Source organism: Macadamia integrifolia, chromosome 7 (genome assembly GCF_013358625.1).
Source record: "Macadamia integrifolia cultivar HAES 741 chromosome 7, SCU_Mint_v3, whole genome shotgun sequence".
Classification (NCBI taxonomy): Eukaryota; Viridiplantae; Streptophyta; class Magnoliopsida; order Proteales; family Proteaceae; genus Macadamia; species Macadamia integrifolia.
Window position 1 is genome coordinate 3,268,994 of NC_056563.1, and position 22,408 is coordinate 3,291,401.

A 22,408-nucleotide genomic window follows, 5' to 3' on the forward strand; every position below is an offset into this window, starting at 1 on the left:
TCTAAGGATGCCAAAGAATCATTCAATGTGATAGAAAACTAAATTATCATGATGTAAATAGGACAAAATAAGCATGAAAATTCTTGTATAACTACGTCTAATTGATGTCTTTGACTCACACTTCGTTCTACTTTCCTACTAAGACATGCCTAAAGATTTGGAGAATTTTCATCTTCTAGAGATGTTAGACAAGGAATTGATAGCCAAAATTGCGAGTATGTGGTGGTCAAGGCATCAACAGAAGAATGAAAAGGTTGAGGCCACCACTGAATACCTCTCTTGGATAAAACTCAGAAGATTGCCGCGTTGAGTACAATTAGAGTTGGAGAAGGATCTGAACACTAATCCGAAAAGAGTTTGTCAGATTGAGATGAATGATGATGAGGATTCACATTATCCTACCTTCTTGAAAGCCAATATTGCAAAGCTCCAAAAGGAATTAGATGTATTCTCATAGTAATTAGGATTCTTTGTTGCCAAGAGTGGCTTTTCTTTATTTGCTTTAGTCTTCTTATTGTCTTCATACTTTGTCACTTGAATATCATGTGATGAGTTTTTTTTTTTTTTTTTTTGGGACCAAACTTGGATTTGACTTTACCAAGCTGCCTACGTTCCCTTACTTGTAAGGGCTCAGGTCAAACCCTTATACTCAGTAAACCAAACTTAGCAGTAGTAGGCCTTGATCTAGTTACTCAACTCTCTCAGGCCCGACTATCAGGATGCGAAGTAGAGAATGCACAAGAATTCCTGGCCGAATTTTTCCCTTCTCCCTCTCTCTCTCTCTCAAAAAACCTACATATAAAAAGAAAAATGAGAGACTCCCCCCCCTCCCCCCCTCCCCTCCCCTCTCCTCTCCTCTCCTCTCCTCTCCTCCCCTCCCTTCCTTTTTTTTGTCTAATTTATATAAGACTTGTGAAATCCCCATAATACCACTTTTGTACAAATTATAAACTAAGTAATATTTCCTTAGATATGCCCCCAAAGTTCGATATATTAACTCATAACTCACTTGACGTACATAAATTTACAAATTTTCACAAGTGGCTGAAATACCCAAACTACCCCTAATCATCTCTACGAACAAACACTAGACTTCCGTGCATGAAATAGTGAAATCATTATTAATGGCACCTCTCAACAGTATTAATATTGCTATTCGTCTCTTGTACCAATCACTTAACCATCTAGTTATACCTATACCATTATGACCAAAACATTAATAAAATAGAACCATTCTTCACCACTAATGGGAATTGATCCAAATAACTCAAGGTAAATGTACCCACCACTAGGCCACATGCCATTTGATATACAAATTGCATAATTATAAACTCATGAACTCATTATAAATATTATCATACCATAAAGTATAAGGTATCAATAATACCAATATATATATATATATATATAGCAAACACCAAGAAAAATACAAAAATAAAGAGACAATAGATCAGCACAACACAGAGATTTAATGAGGTTCACACACCGATGTGGTGTGCTATGTCCTCCAGTGAAGAAGAAGATGTTTTACCATGCAAAAGAGAGATTACACCCAAACAGCAGTAATAAAACTCGCCCTGAAACCCTAGCTCAAAAAATCCCCAAATTACAATGACCAGAGGGTCAAGCAGCCTACATAGAATCATCATATGCTCGACTGGTTGGGGAGACCCAGACGTATTGTACCTAATCATACTATTCTCAATAGAGATTTTTGATCTCAAAGAAATTCAAGGATTTTGTAAAGCATAAATACAAGAAATCCGATTTGGAGAATGGGAAGTGTACTCTCATACATGGTATACATGCTGCCTGCCTCCTGCTGCTGCTGCCTGTGTGTGTGTGAGAGAGAGAGAGAGAGAGAGAGAGAGAGAGAGAAAGAAAGAGAGAGATCCTGATTTTTTTCCTAAGTTGCAGAGTCCGATCACTTGACCATCGTAGGTGCTGTCACTGCCTCGGTTGTAGAGAGTCAACAACTCCGATTGTCTCATGATGTGGAGGGGATGAGGGATGAGGGATGAGGGATGAGGGATGAGGGAACGAGGGCTGGGAAGAGGGAAGAAGGAAGAAGGGTCAACTAGTCGAGGGATCTCTACCACTGTCGGAAACGAAAGAGACTTGTTCAGCCATTGGTTGATGATCCTAGAGAAAATGATTGTGCTCAATTACAAATTAACCCTTTCTAAAAAAAATCTAATTAAAGTTCTTGTTTTATTTTAATATTTTTATATCCACTGTTGAATGTGATTTTTTTCTTTTTTTTAATGAAAATAAAAAACTTCGCTAATTAAAGAAGATAAGAGAGAACATTAATATCAAGCCCAATAGTGTTAATGTAGCACCTATTATTCATAGCCCTTCTGGCTAAGCTGTACATGGTGAGGACCAGATCATTGTTGGGCTTGAACAAAAAATTGGTTTTAAACAAAACATTATGGACAGTAAGCAACAATGTTAATGAGCTCCAAGGCCACAATTTAGTGCCCCCTCGGAAAAAACATCTTCTATCTCATTAGAATCATTCTAGATTTCTTCTATCATCCTTCCTCTATCTGATGCTTGCTTCATCCCATAAAGTATACCCCAAGCGGCGAGCGTTGACCTCCAAAGCTTGTCTTGTTATCATATAATTAGCATATAATGAGACACTTTATTTATAATGCAAGTAGCCCATCCAACAATACTTTTCTTAGGGTCAATGGAACATATCATTAATGTTAGTGTAATGCTTGGAATTACCCAATAATGCGATTTTACTGAAAATCCTCGTACATTTATTTCGAATTGCATCCCCACTAGTAGTCTTAAGAGGTAATTGGTAGCCTTGAGAGGGTAATTGGTGTCTTTGTCACGTTTGGATAAATAACATACCCTTATTACGTAGGGAAAGCGCTCCCAAATAACAAAAAGCCGGGTACGAGAACAGAGAAGTATATTTTTTCAATCTTTGGATCCGGACTGGAGTTTCTTCCTTTAATTTCCTACCTACACGCTAGCACTGTATGCAAATTTAGGAACCATAGTTATTGCTTAATGCAAGATCTCAACTTAGCCCCTTCTTTTGCTCTTTGAGATCAATGGATGCTAGTGTATGCTAGGAGGAGGCAAAATGTGGGTGACGATCTGTTGACCTACCCACCACGTAAGACGTGAAAGGAGGGGAAAATATTAAGAATCTATAGTAAGAATCCTGCATTAACTCCCTAATTTGAAAGCGTCCACAAAAAGGCCCAAGCAAACACCAGCTTTCCAGTAGTTGACCATAGTAATCAAGGATTGTAATCTCCCTGTAGATAGGGATGAAGGCTTCCTGTACATAAGCATACCAATCCCCTCAATTGCAGCTACAATAACACCAGCAACCAACACATCCCAGTCACCTGTCTGTCCTAATATCGTCGCAAGTGCATTAGCAGTGTAGAAACCGAGTAAGAGGAGAAATATTTTCATGGGGAAGTTCTTTCTAGCAGCATTCAACTTCTGCAACAACTGTCTGCCACCTGCACCCACAATCCTGCCCAGTCGAGTCTGACCAAGACCAGTACCGTCGTTGTTGAGGCTGTCTTCGTCTGCCCCATCCGGAGTTCCACCTGCGTCTAAAGCAAATGCTATACCCCAATGTTGTCTTCTCGTTTCAAAACTGTTCAAGTATAGGAAAACCAAGGCACAACCATCAGAACTATATATGAGATGACCAAAAAATTGAACAATGAGTCTTGAAGCTGAATAAATGGATAGTGAAGGCTACACGACTACTAGGTATTGGCTAGGGTTAGAACCAGAGGCAACCATAAGAACCAAATAGCCAACCTCACCTAAAATCTTTGCTTTCCCAACCAACGACATGAACTAGACTGAAAAATCTAAAAGACTTCATGTTTGAGCTCAAACAGTGTTCGGGTAGGCTTGGTTAGCTTGGGTCAGAGCTACTTATGATAATCACACTATAAATCAGCATCCTTAAGTTTGTGGCTGCTGGAAATTTTAATTTTTTGGAGGATTAACACTTCAGGAGGGAAAAAAAAATTCATACTACGAATTTTATAGAGAAGTCTGATTAACAGCAAACTTACTGCACTCATAACCAATGAGCAAAATAAATCTTACAACGAACAATGATTAACATAAAGCACCACAAGTGACATTGATGTAACACACAATAAAAGTATAATAATATGTACGTAACAAACATGGCGGTTTTTAGATTCAGGTTGGATTTGTTTCCCCATAGTTCATTAATCCAGAACAAGCCAACCTGGGTTTGGTTCATGATTATTAAACCAATCCAAACTTAAGAGTCTGAAGATCCATAAGCAACCTATAATTTGGATTGGTTCAGCACAGTTCAGTTTGAGCCGAACATGTCACACCCCTAGTAACAGCGACTTCCTAAGCAAAAAATTAGGTTGGTTAGCACAGGTTTTGGAACTCATGTGGCAGTCCTAGTATTGACCTATTCGCATGTGGCTTAGGTATACAACATGTGTAGGTTGGGATTGAGGAAGGAAAAGAGAATATTCCGAACTGATTAGGTTGTCAAGGCGTATCCCTTCTCTTCCCATATTTACAATGGAGTAAGATCAACAGCCTGGGCATTCATTTTTCATGCATGCATCAGAGAACAGATCAGTAGAAGAATTGAAGAAAGCATACTATTACATTTCAATAGGCCTCTAATGTTAATGGTCGAAATAGCTATAGAAGGGAGAAAATGCTAACAGTTTTCTGCATTGAACTGTATTACTGTTGTATTGGCCCACACTTCACAACATACAATGCCAGAGAAGCTATTCATTCACGTCCTGATTAATTCAATCTCCAATTGGAGATCTAAAAGGATACCTTCACCAAAAGTTGGTACACAATAGTAAAAGAACAAATGCTAAGTTTACCATTAACAGCCATAAAGTTGTTTAATCTTCATAACTGGACACTCAAAACAGTCACCAAGGAACAGTATTACACGAAATTGATGAGACAGGTATTTGAATTTATTTTTGATTTATGAATTTCTACCGTTCACTAACTTCAGGAATATACAACCATGGTTCTACTGTACATGTAAACCATAATAACATCTTTAGCTGATCTCACCCTGGTCTAATATGAATAAATAAATAAAAACAAAAGGACTACGGGATATCCTAGTCGTACAACCTGAACCTAAGGATGTGATTTTGAAACCGAAAAAAACATATAACAATAAACAGTTCAATTTTCAATGTTAAAATTTACATCTATTTCACTAAAGGTAAAGAACTTGTTTGGATAAAAAATTAGAAAACATAAAAAAACCATTTAAAAATAAACCATTTATAAATGGTTTCAGTTTAAATATATGAAGCCATTTATTAAATGATTCGGTTTTGGTTTTCCCTAAAAATCTTGCAACAAACCTAATTGAACCATCTACACCAGAACCGAACCGATTAACACCCTTACCTGAACCCACATTTATGCACTTCAGTCCACAATCCACCCCCCCCCCAAAAAAAAAAAAAAAGAAAAGAAAAAAAAAAAAGATGTGAATAACAAAACTATCTAGTTCTTATTTATTACGACACAATTTTTTGAGAATGAGTTGATAGTCCCCAGCAATACCGATTTTAATCTTCTCCAAAACCATATCCATACAAGCCTTAATAAACATGTTTCCCGGTCTCTGGTAGTTTGTTATTTAAAAAAAATAAATAAATAAATAAAAAAATAAAAAAATAAAAAATAAAAAAATTGTGATGGGCACAAACTGATTGCCATGGTTATTATAAATTCACAAGGGTTCATCTGGATGCACAAATCATTTCAGTGAAATAGTAGTGTAAGGCTATTTACAAGAGTACCCAACCCCAGATATTCAACTCCAACACAAATAGGACACACAGCCTTAACACCCACCAAATAGACTCACAAACTACAGCCTATTGGCTAGGGAGAAACAACTAGAAAGGGAACAGATATATCCCAGTAAACCAACACTAAAATAGCTCCAAATCAAGTACTGATGTGAACCAAAACAATCGGCTGAAAGTAAAACAAGATAACAGTACCTTAATTCTGGAAAATTAGGTCAAAGTGGAGAAAAGTTATAATTCACAAACCAGGCCTCGGATGAGCCTGAAAAGTTGACCGTGTGTGGTTGATAATGGTCCCAATAAAAACTGAAGATATCAGCCTCAGTTAATGGCTGATGGTGGAATTATAAAGGTTCTTGATCTAGGTCACCAAAAAACTTTCAAGAACATCGGATGGAAGCTTCAGAAAGGCCTCAACCGTGGATTGATGAGCCTTGTATGAACCCAACTGAGTCCTCAAAATATGGTCTGAAGTACGTCAAAGAACAGAGATATATGGGAGATCAAATTCTTCCCAGAACTCTCTCTTCCAGGGCTATCGCAGATCAGGTTGTGACTCAGAACAGCAGCAGCAGTTACAGTCGATATCACCTTTGAAACAAAGCCCCAATAGAGCACCAACAGACCTCACAACACTCAGGAAAAATATAAGAAATCACGAGAAAAAGATGGAAAGACAAGGGAGATCGATAGAGGGATAGAGGTGTTTGGCTATCTCAGCCAATGGGCCTCTTGTAGCGCCCCCAACCCGGGATAAGGGATTGGTGCAGCCCTCAGGGGCAGAGATCGTAAGATCTAAAAATAAAACAGCTTACGGATGGAATAATCTGACTATGACCTTAAAACTTTCATTTTTCCACATTAATATACAAAATCAATATTACAGAGTACGAAATTAATCAATACTATTTACAAACTAATTAGTTCCCAACTACTCTGATTACTCATACAAAAATCCCAATTTCCCTTATTGCATTCCTTGTACCTAATTCAATAGGAAAAACTACTGAGTACAACTCAACCTATATTATCTCTTCTATTCTGGTCCATGTTTGCTTCACCTAGAGAACTCTCCACCTTTCTGGAGCAAATCCTCTTAAAAAGAAAATCCCACAATGGGGTGAGCTACAACAGCCCAATGAGTAAAAAGCACTTAAACTATTAAATCCATTCACACATATGACATATCACATAAGATAATCACAAGATATATATATATATATATATATGAGCACACAAGTAATCACTTTTCATACCATTATGTAAACAATGTACAATTCACACATCTACCACATGCCACATCACCACTACACACACTTCCATTACCTTCACATGTGGAGTCCATAGTTGTCAAGGCGTTGCCTTATTGTGCTGCATGTCGCCTTATATTTTTGGATTTATTTATGCCAAATCTCATTTAAGATAGTATTCATAAATAAGCAAATATCTTTCTAATTGAATCCAATAAAAATAGTTTAAGAATCAAATTCCAAAAAGATAAAAAGTCAACCCCCAGTCCGAGAACAAAAACTGGATTTTTAGTTTTAGGGGCGATTTTCAACTTTCAAATGCTGGGCTTTTTCTCAATTCTGAAAATTTTATAAATCTTATCATGGTAAAACATTACTAAAAAGTTTAACATTACTAAAAACCAGAAGTCTGGTAAAATAATCTTTCGTTTTGGTCTTTAAAATTATTTTCATTCAAGTGATTTTAACAACATTTTTCAATTTAAAATATGTTTAACAGGAACATTACTTCGTTATTACGACTCAGATTTAAGTAATCATAGACTTGTTGGAAAACTGGTTTTGTGTTATACCTAGTACAAAAAGTCTTATGGAAAAAAAAATTATTTGACCAATAAAACTTATTATAGAACAAGAGCATTTTTCTATATGTTGATTTTTTAAGACTTAATGTGACTTAATGTTGATCAATGATGATTTAATGTGGCTTAATGTTGATTTTTGATGACTTGATGTGGCTAAATGTTGATTTTTGATGATTCAAAGTATATGTAACATACTAAATAATGTTAGAAAAGAGTGAAATAAAAAAAAAAAAAAAAAAAACACTTGGTCACCTAACACCTTGGTTCACCTTGCCGCCGTGACAACTATGGTGGAGTATCACTCCTTTGACCCACTCTAAGTGAGAGAATCCACCGTACTCTCATTCCTCCCCTAGCTAAGTGAGGTACGCCATAACATCATACCAATAACGCTCACTCCTTCCCCATGATGCAGAATTGAGGCTGAACCGGGTTGACCCTTTGGGCAATCTCAAACGAGACGAACCAGATCTGATTTGATTTTTGGGATCAATAGAATATTTTAGGAGTTACTTTATTTATGCAATACTGAATTAGTTAATTTGAGAAGTTATGCAATCTTTTATTTTGGGTAGATGTTAGTCAATTAGGGGGTTACCCATTTAAGTTTTATTCTGTTTCTAATTTCATTAGTTAGAATTTAGGAAGCAAATTAGGAGTTGCTAATTTAATTTTAGATTTTATTAGGCAAGTTTTAATTTCAGTTTATTATATAAAGGCATCTAACCCAAGTAATTAGACAGATTTTGAGTGATGAATTAATTAATTGGTTGAAACCTTGTGGTTTGCTTGGTTGTGAGACCTTCTTCCCCCTCCCCTTTTATGTGATTCTTCTTTCTCCCCAGAAACTCTGAGTTCACCTTAGGGTTTCTTCCCTACCCTTACCGGTCTTCCATCAAGTGGTATTAGAGCCGAAGGATCCACCTCCTTTGTTCTCTTTTCCTTCCCTATCTTCTTCCCTTCTCAGTTCTGGTTTCGGCAAAGACTGAGAACAATTAAAAAAAAAAAAAAAATCCCTTCTCCCGCAGCAACACAAACCCCTCTCGATCACCTCAACCCCTTCGATCCCTCTACAACAACCCACCACTTCTTCTGAGCCAAAAAAAAAAAAAAAAAGTCGTCTATGTTCGACACAGAAGAGTCGACCTCTAACCCAACCATTTCCGTCTTCTTTCCCAAAACCCATGTCACATCCCTTTCGCTAGGGTTCCAAAAAAAAATAAAAACAGGGGGCGAAGCAGAGACAAGAGAGTGAGAATCAGCCAGCCAAAAGAAAAAAAAAGAGAGAAGACGAAGAGAAAGAAGCGAGAAGAAAAGAACAGAAGCAAAGAAGATAAAAAAGAGGACTCTTGTACCTGGTTCGAAACTCTTCCACAGATAGCATCTAAACCATTGGCCCCTGGAGCTCCTCCTTCTTTCCTCTCGTTTGACCCTTCTCAGTTGCAGTGGTATAGCATCGTGGTTCCTTGGATCGACAAAGAAGAAGAACCCACCAGGATCTCACTCTGTTTTTTTGGTACAGACACCCCATCTCTTGTCGGATCCTTATTTCTCCTTTTGTCATACTTTGTTTTTCATATTTACCCCTCCTTAGTGCCCTTATTCTGATTTAATCCCATTTTAAATCTTGGTTCCAACTTTATCCTCCACCACCGATATGTGATATGTTTCTAAACTCCTAACTAATCCAGTCCAAGTATATACAATTCTGCCATCTTTTTGGAAAAAAAAAAAAGAAGTGAACCTCCATATTTATAGTTTTGCCCCCACTTGCCTAGCGGAGTCGTCTTATTTGTGTGAGACCCAAAGCAAATTTCTTACAAAATCTTTTACTCCAATGACATTTCCCCTTGAATTTATTAATCTTATTGAGGAACTTAAGAAATTTGATGATGGATTGAAGGAACAGCGATCGGAATCCCAAGAACTTCAATTAAATTTTCAAAAGCTTACTGAAAGTACCATACACTTATGTGATAAGGTGTGCAGCATGATCGAGTAAGGGTTAGTGGTGGAAGAGCCAGTTGACACTAGACGTGACAATCAAGATGAACTGAACGATCCGATCAAGGTTGCATTTGAAAAACTGATAAGTCATCCGATTTCAATAAGGTTGCATCTGAAGAATCAATAAGTCGTCCGATTTCAATTGTGAAACCCTAGCATCATATTCCAAGCAAAATTATATCATTTGTTGACGACAATCAGAAGATCATGACTATTGATCATGAGATGTGTTGGATTTTTACCTTGACAAAGCCGTTGATCGTGGATGCTGATCGACAAGGTGCTAATCATCTCCTTCTATAAACCTCGTGGTCGAGTTGTTCTCAACATCGGGGGAGTTGATGCAGAATTGAGGCTGAACTGGTTTGACCATTCGGGCAATCTCAAACGAGACGAGCCAGATCTGATTTGATTTTTGGGATCAATAGAATATTTTAGGAGTTACTTTATTTATGAAATATTGAGTTAGTTAATTTGTGAAGATATGCAATCTTTTATTTTAGGTAGATGTTAGTCAATTAGGGGGTTACCCATTTTAGTTTTATTTTGTTTCTAATTTCATTAGTTAGAATTTAGGAAGCAAATTAGGAGTTGCTAATTTAATTTTAGATTTTATTAGGCAAGTTTTAATTTCAGTATATTATATAAAGGCATGTAACCTAAGTAATTAGACAGATTTTGAACGATGAATTAATTAATTGGTTGAAACCTTGTGGTTTGCTTGGTCGTGAGACCACCTTCCCCCTCCCCTTTTGTGTGATTTTTCTCTTTCTCCCCTACAACTTTGAGTTCACCTCAGGGATTCTTCCTTACCCCTACCAGTCTTCCATCACCCCAGCTAAGTGAGGTCCCACTTGTACACTCACTCCTTCCCCTACTAAGTGAGGTACCACATACAATATCACCACATGCATCAATCCATACAATCAATAATACCAAAATCCACAATTTTTCATTATAGTGTCCTATACATAACATGATATCATATAATTGTAGCAATGTATAATAATTATAGCACAAACATCCATTCAACCATATATATAACACATCAGACACGGCGAAGCAATCCAAGTACATTCCACTCACCTCAACTCTCATGTTAAAATGTTACCTTGATAACCACTCAATACATATCAATTGTCCCCTGTTAGCATACAAAACAACTCTCAACAACGGACCATGGGGTACCACACATCATTACTCTTTCAGTAAGTGTTCAAGGGCATCTTTCGTCATATCAAATGACATTTTTAGGAGATGGTTTCTTGATAGTAAATGTAGAACTGTAGATTATCGAGTCATGAACCCAATGCAACTAGAATCACCTCGATCCGAGTCTAGATGCGAAAGTTATGACTGTTTTCGTGCAGTCAGTCTTCCAAACATAGGAGAACCGTCTTGCCAGTTCCCCAAGCTGGCAAACAAGCGGCACACCAGCAGATCCAAGAGTTGCACTGGCAGAGCCAAGCAGCATGCCAAATCATGCCCATCAATGGATTTTGAACTCGAATTTGAGTTTCCAAAACCCAAACCTGAACCCTAAACACCATGCAATGCTTCTCAACTTGAGATCTTGCAAACCATACTTATTTTACACCAAATTAAAACCCATCAAACTTAAAAAATGTAACATGCATCATGGTTAAACTAAGACTTGGGATGATTCATTCAATATTCAACCCAAAGAAATCTTCTCTCTCTCTCTTTCAACAACTTGGGTTTCTTACCAAACCCGGAAACCCTTTTGAGATTGTAATCAAACAATAAAAATCAAGTTTCAGAACGTATAACTAAGCAGAATGTAACTAGCCACACACTGATATTGTCAAGTTCTAGTTAAATATCTCTCTTCCTTCGATTTCTTCTACACAGCCTTGAAGATCAAGACAATGCTTCCACGTCCTTCTTAACTTGAAAGATTTGCACATACACAAGCAGAGCTTCAAGATGCTTTATGCAACAAGTAAAAATCCTCTTTATCTTACTCCAAATCCTTGAAATCTTAAGTGTTCAACATGAATTTCACTCCTCCTCGCTCAACCCTCTCTTCCTCTCTTCTATTTTCTCAGCACAAAAGAAATTTTAGAAATAAATCAGACTAAGCTCAGTTCTCCCCTCCCTTTAATATTTTGTTTTTTGAGTTCTCTTGTAGATTGTGAAGTTACCATAATACCCATGACCATTTGATTCTAAAAAAAAAAAAAAACTATGGTTTAATTGGCGTTGTCCCTTTTGATGCTTAATTTCATTCACCTTCCTCAATTATTTCAATATTCTAATGTGACCCATTAGAGTGAAATACCCAAAGTTCCCTTATCCTCCTTTTAGCTAACCAATGGACACATGCATGCAATAATTAAGTTATACCCTAAATAGTGCTATTAGTGTAATTTACCCATTTTAGCCTTAAGTAAAAAAGAATTACCCTTATGCCATTATGACCATATACAAGTAAAAATGAAATAACCCTTCTTTACTACTTGTGAGGTTTGATCCCAACACCTCAATACCATATTGTCAAGGTGCCAACTACTAGGCCATCTTGCCAATTTGTGTTTAAAATTGTATAAATTCAAATACAAGATCACTATATAGCATAGCTTTAAATATAAGGATACATCGAGTCAAATAATGCACATATATATATATATAGAGAGAGAAAGCATTCTTAATATAGAATTTTTTTAGATGTAAGCCAATACCAATAACATATAAGCGCGTACCCGGTACACGAGGCTCCCACATGTGCGAGGTCTGGGGGGCCACAACTACGAACCTTTCCCCAAAAATGTTGAGAGGCTGTTTCAACCGCTTGACTACCAAGTCGCAACATTCATAACTTACCATAGGACCAAGCACCCCTTCAATAGCATATAACATAATATAATATAATATAAATTTACCTTTGGTACTCACGACCTCTGAAATCTTGTAACAGCTAGTAACCAACCAACCATTAACTCTAGGTATCCTCTCAAACCTTGACCACCAGGTTGCAACATTCATACCTTACCGTAGGACCAAGCGCCCCTTCAATAACAGATAACATAATATAATATAAATTTACTTTTGGTACTCATGACCTCTCAAATCTTGTAACAGCTAGTAACCAACCAACCATTATCTCTAGGTATCCTCTCAAACCTCACCTTACTTTTGTACGCAAGGATAATTTCAAAGGCGCTCTTGCACAAGGTGTGAATTCCTAAACCTAAATGCTTTGAATACTCGGGGTGTTACACCTCTCACCCTCAGCTCTCTCAGCCGATCTTGCAGTCTCTCTTAGACAACAATTTGGCAAGCAAACATCAAAGCTTCATTAATTCAATTATGTCTAAAGAGCTACAATTGGTCCCTTTAAATAGGCGGGGAATTGCCTTACATAATTAGACAGTAACAAAAAGGAAACAAAGAGAGAAAACAAAACTTTTAGTTCCTTGGACAAGAGGACTGAAATAAAAGGAAATTCAGGAAAATAGAAAAAAAAAATAAAATAAAATAAAATCCTAAACTGAGTTTACTTGCTTGACAAGAAGGAATAAAACAAAGAAAAGGCAAGTATCTAATCATCGATAAGGCTGCTGTTTGAGTCTCCTCTTCCTTGTTGAATAAGTCTTGAAAATAAGACAAAATAGCTCTTAAATTGGGAATTGGTAGGGAGATCCTTGAGGCTTCTAGAAATCGGTCCAACCTAGAACCACTAGGATCGATTGAGCTACTTCAAGGGGTGGTTCTTCTATTATACTTCAGCCCAACCATGTGATCTACATCAAATAGAATCCGACATGTGTAACATTGTAACTCTATGGTGTTTAGATACATAGGATAGTCATTTAGTAGTTATAATGAAGTACTCATCTGATGACAGGCCGGCAAGGAAAGAGAAGAAATCAGAGTAGCAAGGGGAAGAGAGGAAGCACACACTCAAGCTCACTCACGTAGAGCACAAAACCAAGCCAAAATTCTCATTCAATCAATGCTGTTCATTGTTAAAGAGAATTACAATTCCTATCTAGACTCCAAAAAGGCAACAAAGCAAACCAACTCTAACTTAACTCCTATGTAACACTCAACCTTGAAGATAATAATAAAAAATAACATAATAAAAGAAATAAGTAAACTACTAACTAATTACTTCCAACCCTTGTTGGACCAAAACCTTGGGTTGGACCAGCTCTTATTGGCTCTTGACTTGTATTCACATCAACTTTCATCCTCTAAAAAGAACTCGACTCCATCAAGTTTGGAAAAGGAACTAGGAGACCTTTTTCTGAAGGATCACGCTAAAGGAGGAATGATCCCGCCATCTTCTCGAACTTAATGTCAGGGAAATTTTACATAGAATGAAACTTCATGGTTTGTTATCATGCTTGAAAGCATAGGTGTTGGCATAGCTACAATGTTGTACTCTTATCAAACAACCAAGATCTGCCAAGATGGATATGGCACACCTTCACAAGGAGGACGTCACATTGGACTATATCTTTAAATCCACCAATAGAATATGTAACCAAACACTTATATGCGATTTTGATATTAATGTTGCTCAGCCATGCAACCTTGTAAGGATTTGGATGTGGTTTTGTCTTCAAACCTAGGTTACGAACGTCTTTAAAGACGACATTAGAGCAACTACCTCTATCAATGACCAAGATTAACAATTAGTCATTGCACTTCACACGGGTTTGAAAAATACTACTGTGGCACCAATCTTCATCTTCCTTGACTTTTTGGGTGGTCAAGACAGGACGGACATAAAAAGGATATGGTTCCTCATATCTGGCAGTGTACCATTGATTTCAGTTGATGCAGGCTCTGCCTCTAGATCAACTGTCTCAGAACCAAGGTGCTCTACCGGAATATAAGACATAGAAGAATTCTTATCAATAAAAGCAACCAGACGTTGGGACATTGAGCATTGATATGTCCGAATATGAGTAGCACTGAACGGTAAACTTTGTCGCCCTAGAAGATTGTCTGAACCATGCTGAGGTAGAGTGTATGGACGGTTAAGCCATGAAGATGACACATTAGAACTACATCAAGTTAGAGAAAACAGTCGGCTAGGTCGTGAAGATGCCATAAATGAAACACTAGTCTATGATTTGCTGAATGACTTTTCCCAGTAGAAGGTTGCTATTGAATGGAACCAGTACCTCAAGGAAAAGTATCTATAAAGGTTTTCCGGTTGTATGGGCATTTTAGACTTTTCCCAACCTGATATGCTACCTATACATCTTCCATTGTAGGCAGTCAACTGGATGCAAGGGCAGCACTAATTTGAGGGTGCAAACCATTGTGGAACTGTGCCACCAATACTCCATCCCACTTGAAATCAGAACGTGGCAATATAATAGAATCTAACAACAAACTCTTCAACAGTCAGATTTCCTACTTCAACTGTGCAAACCTGAGGTGCATGAGCTGCTTGTAATAAAGGGGTAAGAATCTCCAGTTCATGACTTTATGCATTTCAACCCTAGTGACTAACCCAATGCCTTGAGTTCAATTGCGTTGTTGTTGTTTGACCCATTAGACTCGGGCCATGCATTTCAACTTGGCCTCTACAGATAAGACATTTCGGGCCTTAGTCAATCCATACCACTACCATCTGAAAAATGTTTCTAGGTTATGAATCCATTTAAGGTACAACTTTGGATTGACATCTCCATAAAAAATCAAGAACATCCAATTTGTTGCTCTTTCAACTCCATAATCACCATATCGACTAGTTCTATATGGGGTGGTGGTGGTGGTGGTGTATGCTGTTGTGGTGGTGGCAAATCTTGTGGGACAGAGTCGAAAGAATCCCCAAATTGCACGGGATTCATTCATCTATCAACGACCACCAATCGATCAAGAGAAGCTTGCATGGTTATCATCATTGTCAGAATGGAAGTGACAATTGCTGTGAGGGAATTGACACATTCAGTGAGAGTATCAATTTTTTAATCTTTCTCACCTTTACAGGATTTGAGCTGTGGGAGAACTTCACTTCTACCATGGTGGAGATAGACAAGAGAATACTCAAAGAATAATGGCAAAAGAATAAATAAATGAGTCAATCACCCTCCAGCAGGACATGCATATATTCACCCATTATATGTGAGAATCTGAACCCATAACCTGCAATTTTATATATATATTACATTACTGCAGTACGATGAGAATAATTGGTAGTCCAAGCTCCAGAAAGTAAGGGCAAGAGTTTCTGATAGTTTTTGTTTATGGATATAGAAATTTTACTGTTGTTTAGAACTACACAAAAAATGACATAAGCACCTCACTATGCGTCCTTCCAGGTAGTTTTCTGTTGGCACCACCTCTTGGAAGGTCATTAAACCAAAATCATATTAATTGAATAATCTCAGCCATAAAATACAGAACAAAAGCTCAGAGGTTAGAAAAACTAACTAGAAGGTCAGAAGGAAATACTCTGAATCAGCAATGATTCATGAATATGATTTTGATTTTATGGCCCAATTAATTTTGGGCCAAAATGTTAAAATGCACTTTGATGGTCAATAATCTTGATATACCATCCATTACAAATATATGCTATTTAACTTTCTAGAACTTAAATATGCAGAAAAATCTACCTCTTTCTAAGAATTGGTGCAGGTTTTGACCCAACCTTCAAAATTTTTCCACTCAAACTTGGTTTGAGGTTCCAGTCTTGCCTTATATGATAAGTTGCAGGGGTGATACATGACCTGTTGGAGCTCCTGCTCTCCAATATTGAAATGGTGGATTGCACCATGGTTGCTGCCATTCCAAAAATAGAGAACTGCAAAAAGAAATGAAATATGTGAACGAAGCAGATAAAAGCCCAGTTCTGATACGAATAGTAACTACTGCTTTAAAATCATTAAAATTCAGTTGACTGATCAATTTACTGCAGACTGACTCCGACTTTTGGAAAATAAGATATTGTGACTCAGAAATATACTGATCAATATTACTGTTCAAAGTTGAAATAAAAAAATGATCCACTAAAACATGTTAGAAGTAACAAGGAAACCTCAAACTTCAATTATGTAAAATTTCTAGTAACTCGAGAGAGAACATAAAGAAACCTTTAAGGCCTAAACTACAAGGTCCATTGTATAATTTGAAATTTCTCTCCTTTCTCTCATGAGCTGTTGAGAAATTATGACAGACATCTACCAATCCAAATTAAAATATATTTTTTTGACGGAATAACAGAATTTTATTAGGACCAAATGCCAGAAGAAGCTCATAGTACATCCAAAATTAAAATATATTTTTTTTGATGGACTAACAGAATTTTATTAGGACCAAAGGCCATCCACCAATCCAAAATTAAAAAATATTTTTTTGATGGAATAACAGAATTTTATTAGGACCAAAGGCCAGAAGAAGCTCGTAGTACAGCTCATGAGAAATTGTTTCTTAATCTATCAAAGACCTTCGAGTCATAGGCTTTCCAGAGGTCTGCTTTGCACATTTCTCTGTCATAATTTCTCGACAGCTCATGAAAGGGGAGCAATTTCAAATTATACAATGGACCTTGTAGTTTATGGCCTTAAAGGTTTCATTATGTTCACTCTCGAATTACCAGAAATTTTACATAATTGAAGTTTGAGGTTTCCTTGTTACTTCTAACTTGTTTTAGTGGAAGAAAATTGAAATATTGGGTCAGTAATGGAATGAAAAACAACCAAACACCCTATTTTGTCATAGTGATGTCTATCAGCAGCAGGAAGAAAATTACTTATGAGAATCGCAATAAGCCAAACTGCTGCACCATGCAGAAATTATACAGTTGGGATTTCTGCTCTAACCATGCCATAGTTGTCATGAATATGGAATTAAGAAAGCATCCATTTTGAAATCTTTGTCATGGAGTGAAGCATGCTCTTACTAGAAAATGAACATTCCACCACCATCACAGATTCATACATGAAAATAAACATTTCACCATCATAACAAATACAATAATAGTATTTAATGGTTTATCCTTAAATATGCATGCCCTTACCTGAAATTGAAAAATAGGAAAGCATAAAATACAAAATGCTTCAAGTCAAACTTATAACATCACCATCCTCAGAAACACCTGAAAATATAATTAATACAATAAAAAAATTAGTAAGACAATCCAAAAAATAGTACACGTAAATTCATGGTGATGGACATCAAAATATAAACTACTATTGAAACACAGAATATAAGAGAATCAAAACTTAAACTACAAAAGAAACACAGAATATAACACCTAACTCAAGGTGATGGACATCAAATCTTATATTCCCATTTCTCTACATTCCCTTAGTTGGGCAGATAAAAAATTAATGAATATGATCCTCCTTATCACCAAATCTTCACCTAAATTGTTTTATCTGTTTTTCGTTTGCTTTCAAGTTAACAACATCCTTTGTTCATTTTATTTTTCTTTTTCCCTTTTTAAATAGGAAAGGGAAGAGCTGTTAATCAACTTTAACTAATCTTCTTCCTTAAATCTAAACTAGTTTAATTCTTTTCATGTTAGGGCCATGGTATGTTTAAATACCCAATGACTATGGGCCATTAAGAAGGTAAACATTAAGAAATATGTTAGGGCCCCGGCCGCCTCAATAATTACTATTAACCTTACTTTTCTCACCGTTGGTTTACATAGTGTTGACCCCCATGGAAGAAAAATAAGATTTTTAATTTCTCTGAAATCTTATACTCCAATCTAACAAAATCTGCCAGTCAAATTCCAACGATGAGATAAAAAGACGATGAAGTAGATAAACACTTAGACATTCACCTATACTTAATTATCATAAGCACCCGCTAGCCAAAACCACACAACGACAACAACTCTAACATCAACAAACCCAGAAATACCACTACACCACAAACTGAACCCTAACCGCCCATGAAATCTCTCACCACAAAGATGATGATCACTAACCTAAGAAGGGGAAAACACAAAAGATTGAAGCTTGTAGTAATGGAGAACATACCAAAACTCAGATTTCGCTGCTCTGATTACTGGTGGTAGCCGAAGAGAAGCCCGCCTTCGTTGGAAAGAGCAAACGACTTTGTAAACCCCTTGGCTTTATATTGTTGTTTTTGCCGCTAGGAAACCATTCCTTTGATGTCTAGTCATTCTTCTCTAACGTTTACCCGACCAGGTGATCTCTATCCTTACCTCTGGTTCATCGTTGAAACTTCTGGGGATGGATTCCTCAGAGGCAAGTTCTTCGGCTTCGTGATTTTGATGGTAAGCCGCACTGGATGAGGAGAATATCTTCCTTTTAAAAAAAAAAATCTCAGCCGAGTAAGGGTGATGTTGAAGGTGTCGGGTTGGGCCTTTGAAGTTTGAGGTTTGAGGTGGATGAAAAACAGGATATACGGTTGGATACTATTTATCCACGTGTTTTACTACCACAACCCATCTATCCACGTGTCATACTACCACAACCCTATGGACACTCTATAGGTGATGCCCTCTATGGAGAGCATCCAATTGCTACTTTCTCAGAGTTTTTCTGAGGCCATTTGGAATACAACCGACCGTTAAAATCAAAAACGAAATCGAACCAAACTTGGGTTCAAATATTCTATAGTTATTATTATAGTATTATTATTAATTTTTTTTTTTTTGGGTAAACAAAAATTTCATTCAACTAAAATGAAAGGAAAACATAAGGTTTGGATGCAAAATAGCCAAAACCAGAAAAAGAAAAAACATAACAAGAAAAAGAAAAGACGTGCAATACAAGATTTCAAACACATTAGAGTTCTGAAACCAAGAAATGACATGTGATCCGGTCATACATGTCATGGACGAGACCGATCGAGATAGGGAATGAGCAAAATCAAATAACGTTCTAAAAGGAGTTGAAGGCCCAACTAATAAAGCATAACGGTGCATAAGACTTTTCCAACACACGAGATAGAGCGACATGCTTAATGGAGTGAGATAGCACAACAGCTACAAGAAACATCACATGTTTTAAGACTCATGCCAGACAAACTTTCTCAGCAATCCACACACATACCAGAAAAATAACTGGCACAATTGAAGGAAGAAAAGGAGTGTCACAGTATGCACGCAACCTAGGTCTGGGAACATCCACGTTTGTCCACCATCTCGTCAATGTTGTCTTCATTGACTGAAGGCATTGCCATAGATCTAACACCTTTAGCGGCCGAGTATCCATAGGAGATGGTTGAGAGTCCTCGAGGGATCACGTGGTGTGTTACAAAAGCTTCATAGATATAATTTCCCCCACTCAAAGATATTTGTGATTCAACCGATGTTTGGGTAACGTGTGATGGAAACAAATAAGACTGGCCAACAAACTTGGCTAACTAATAGCCACTACTTGTGAAACCATACGTGGTTCTATCTAATCTAACTAACAAGCCGTTACCTATGAGGACTAGACCTTTATTCCGTTAATCAACTCTGATGCCGGAGACGGCAGAGATCTGCTGACTGACCACCTTGAGGATGAGGACCCTTAACCACATCTCTGTCACCAGGGAGATGAAAAGGAGAAGAAGGATCTGCTCGCTGACCACCTGGATGTACATAACTTTGATCTTCTCCTCCACCAAGGAAGCGATATCTATAGCAAATCTGAGCCAACCGACCCACATAGAAACAAAACCGGAAAGCCTGAGAAGGGTATACTGCCCAACTTTCCCCCTGAAATCCTCCTCCTCTACTGCGTTAGCCAACAGATCATCTAAGTGGGTACTCAATGGTTCTATGCCGTTGCACAAGGGAGAGGAGGGTATGTGTGGCTGGGTTGGCTTCAGAGAAAGGAGTATCAGCAGGTCACTATCGTCGGCAATGTCATCATCTCCATTGTAGATCTGGGCAATATGGTGGTGGTGGAGGACGGCGCATAGAATAGATCTACCAACCCAGATCTGCTCTCGAGAAGCATCGTCTTTGTCGTCATCGGCAGTTTCGTCACCTTAACTGATCAGACCACATTTCATGGCAACCACCATCATGGAAGGGTGTCGATCAGTCGCAAATAGAATTACATGTAGAAGCGGAGTTGATAATACACGCACAAAGGCAGAGATGGGGGATTTTCCCGCACATAGGTAGAGAGAATACACGCACATAGGCGGAGAAGGGAGAGAAACACTAATTATCGACAATTAAAGAGATTTTGGGGTCTCTCTAACTATAATATTTTATTATTATAGTATATTAGTACACTATAATTGTATCATATTAATTTTTTTTTTTTTTAGTAAATATATCATACTTTTTTTTTTTTGGTAAATAAGATATCATACTAATATATTACATTAAGAAAGAACGCTACCAGCTAATGCAAGTACATGCTTAGACAAAGGGATGCATAATGACTGTGCTGCCCCTACGTTGAAGATGCTCATGTGTGCCCCCCATGATTGCGTGTGCTGGTGTGTGCCAGCCAATGGGTAGCCTTCTCTTGCTCTATATAATAAAATAAATTACTAATATTATTATTAGATTTATAATATTATTAAATGATATTATGATAGTATATAGTATATTATGTTGCATAAACTATAAAGTAAAAATCAAGTAAACGAATTGGAACCGAATCATGTAGGAACTGAATTTTGGAACCAAAATGGTGTAGAAACCAAAATTTGTAGTCAATTTATAGTCAAACTGAAGATTATTTAGGGATATTTAAAGATAGTTTGGACATCTTATCAAACATGTAAAAATTAGGTCAAATGATAGTGATTTTGATGAAATTATGATTCCTAATTTCATCAAATTTATTAAACTAAAGCATACCTCTTTTTTTGGGCAAATGGCATATTGGCATACTAGTTCAAGCATGTGATATTATGATCATTAGTGCATATTAGTAATATTTCTATTTTGAATATGGATAATTTGATTGAATTCAAAATATTTAGCAATTTGGCCAAACTTATGCTTTATTGGTCAATCTTATGATATGTTGGTCAAATATAGTTGAATTGAAAAAAATTATGCATATTTAGATAAAATTGAAGGCATCTTGGTTACACTTGTGAAAATTAGCTAAAATGATAAGAGGTTTTGATGAAATTAGAATTATTTTGTTAGATTTGTCAAACTTTGGTATACTTTGTTCAAACATGAAACACTGTGGTCATCTAGGGCTTACTGGTGACATGTCTATTATGAATAAGGGATGATTTGATCAAATACATAATATTTGGTAATCTAGATTTAGTTCAATGAGTCTTGATGGATTCAAACCATCATCTCTTGTGGATTCCCCAAGTGCTCTACATGTTTGAGCTAAAGACTCATATAAAAAAATAATGAGAATAATTTTGATCGAATAAGAACAATCATCATGACTCATGACTAGCAAATATCATTAAAATTCCATATAAAATTTCATTTCATAACACCCTACTAGGATAATGAATGAACCCAAATAGAACTAGCACACTCTTCTATTAAATATTATAAAGTCAATTAAAAGAGTAAATCATCTACTAAGACATCAATAGGAAAAAAATATTAAATTTGAAGATTAAAAATTTGGAACAGACATTGCTTTGAAAGTGGAACTCAACAAAAAAACAACTATTAGAGATCAAATGAAATTCCTTTAAAAAATGTCAAATAATTCGATGCAACCTGCTTTGTTATGAGAATTAATATTGGTAACATGACTGCCATAAATTAGGCCATCCCTTACCCCTTTTTTTTTTTTTTTTTTTTTTTTTTTTTTTTTTT

At 36.7% G+C, this 22,408-nt stretch overlaps 1 protein-coding gene across 1 annotated transcript; it reads right to left on the reverse strand.

Moving 5' to 3' along the window:
* Nucleotides 1-3,168: 3,168 nt before the first annotated feature.
* Nucleotides 3,169-19,030, reverse strand: LOC122083596 (ycf20-like protein). Its single transcript, XM_042651460.1, has 4 exons — nt 18,669-19,030; nt 17,696-17,773; nt 16,293-16,480; nt 3,169-3,640 (listed from the first exon to the last, which is right to left on the reverse strand). The coding sequence occupies exons 3-4, from the start codon at nt 16,463-16,465 to the stop codon at nt 3,196-3,198; spliced, it is 618 nt and encodes a 205-aa protein (XP_042507394.1). The 5' UTR covers nt 16,466-16,480; nt 17,696-17,773; nt 18,669-19,030; the 3' UTR covers nt 3,169-3,195.
* Between the last annotated feature and the right edge of the window lie 3,378 nt (nt 19,031-22,408).

Bases quoted from the DNA above. Each gene is read 5' to 3' on its own strand.
- LOC122083596 (XM_042651460.1), bottom strand. From the start codon at position 16,465: ATGGCAGCAACCATGGTGCAATCCACCATTTCAATATTGGAGAGCAGG. The intron at 3,641-16,292 runs GTAGATTTTTCT...ATACTTGAACAG, and splicing joins GCACCAATTCTTAGAAAGAG to TTTTGAAACGAGAAGACAAC.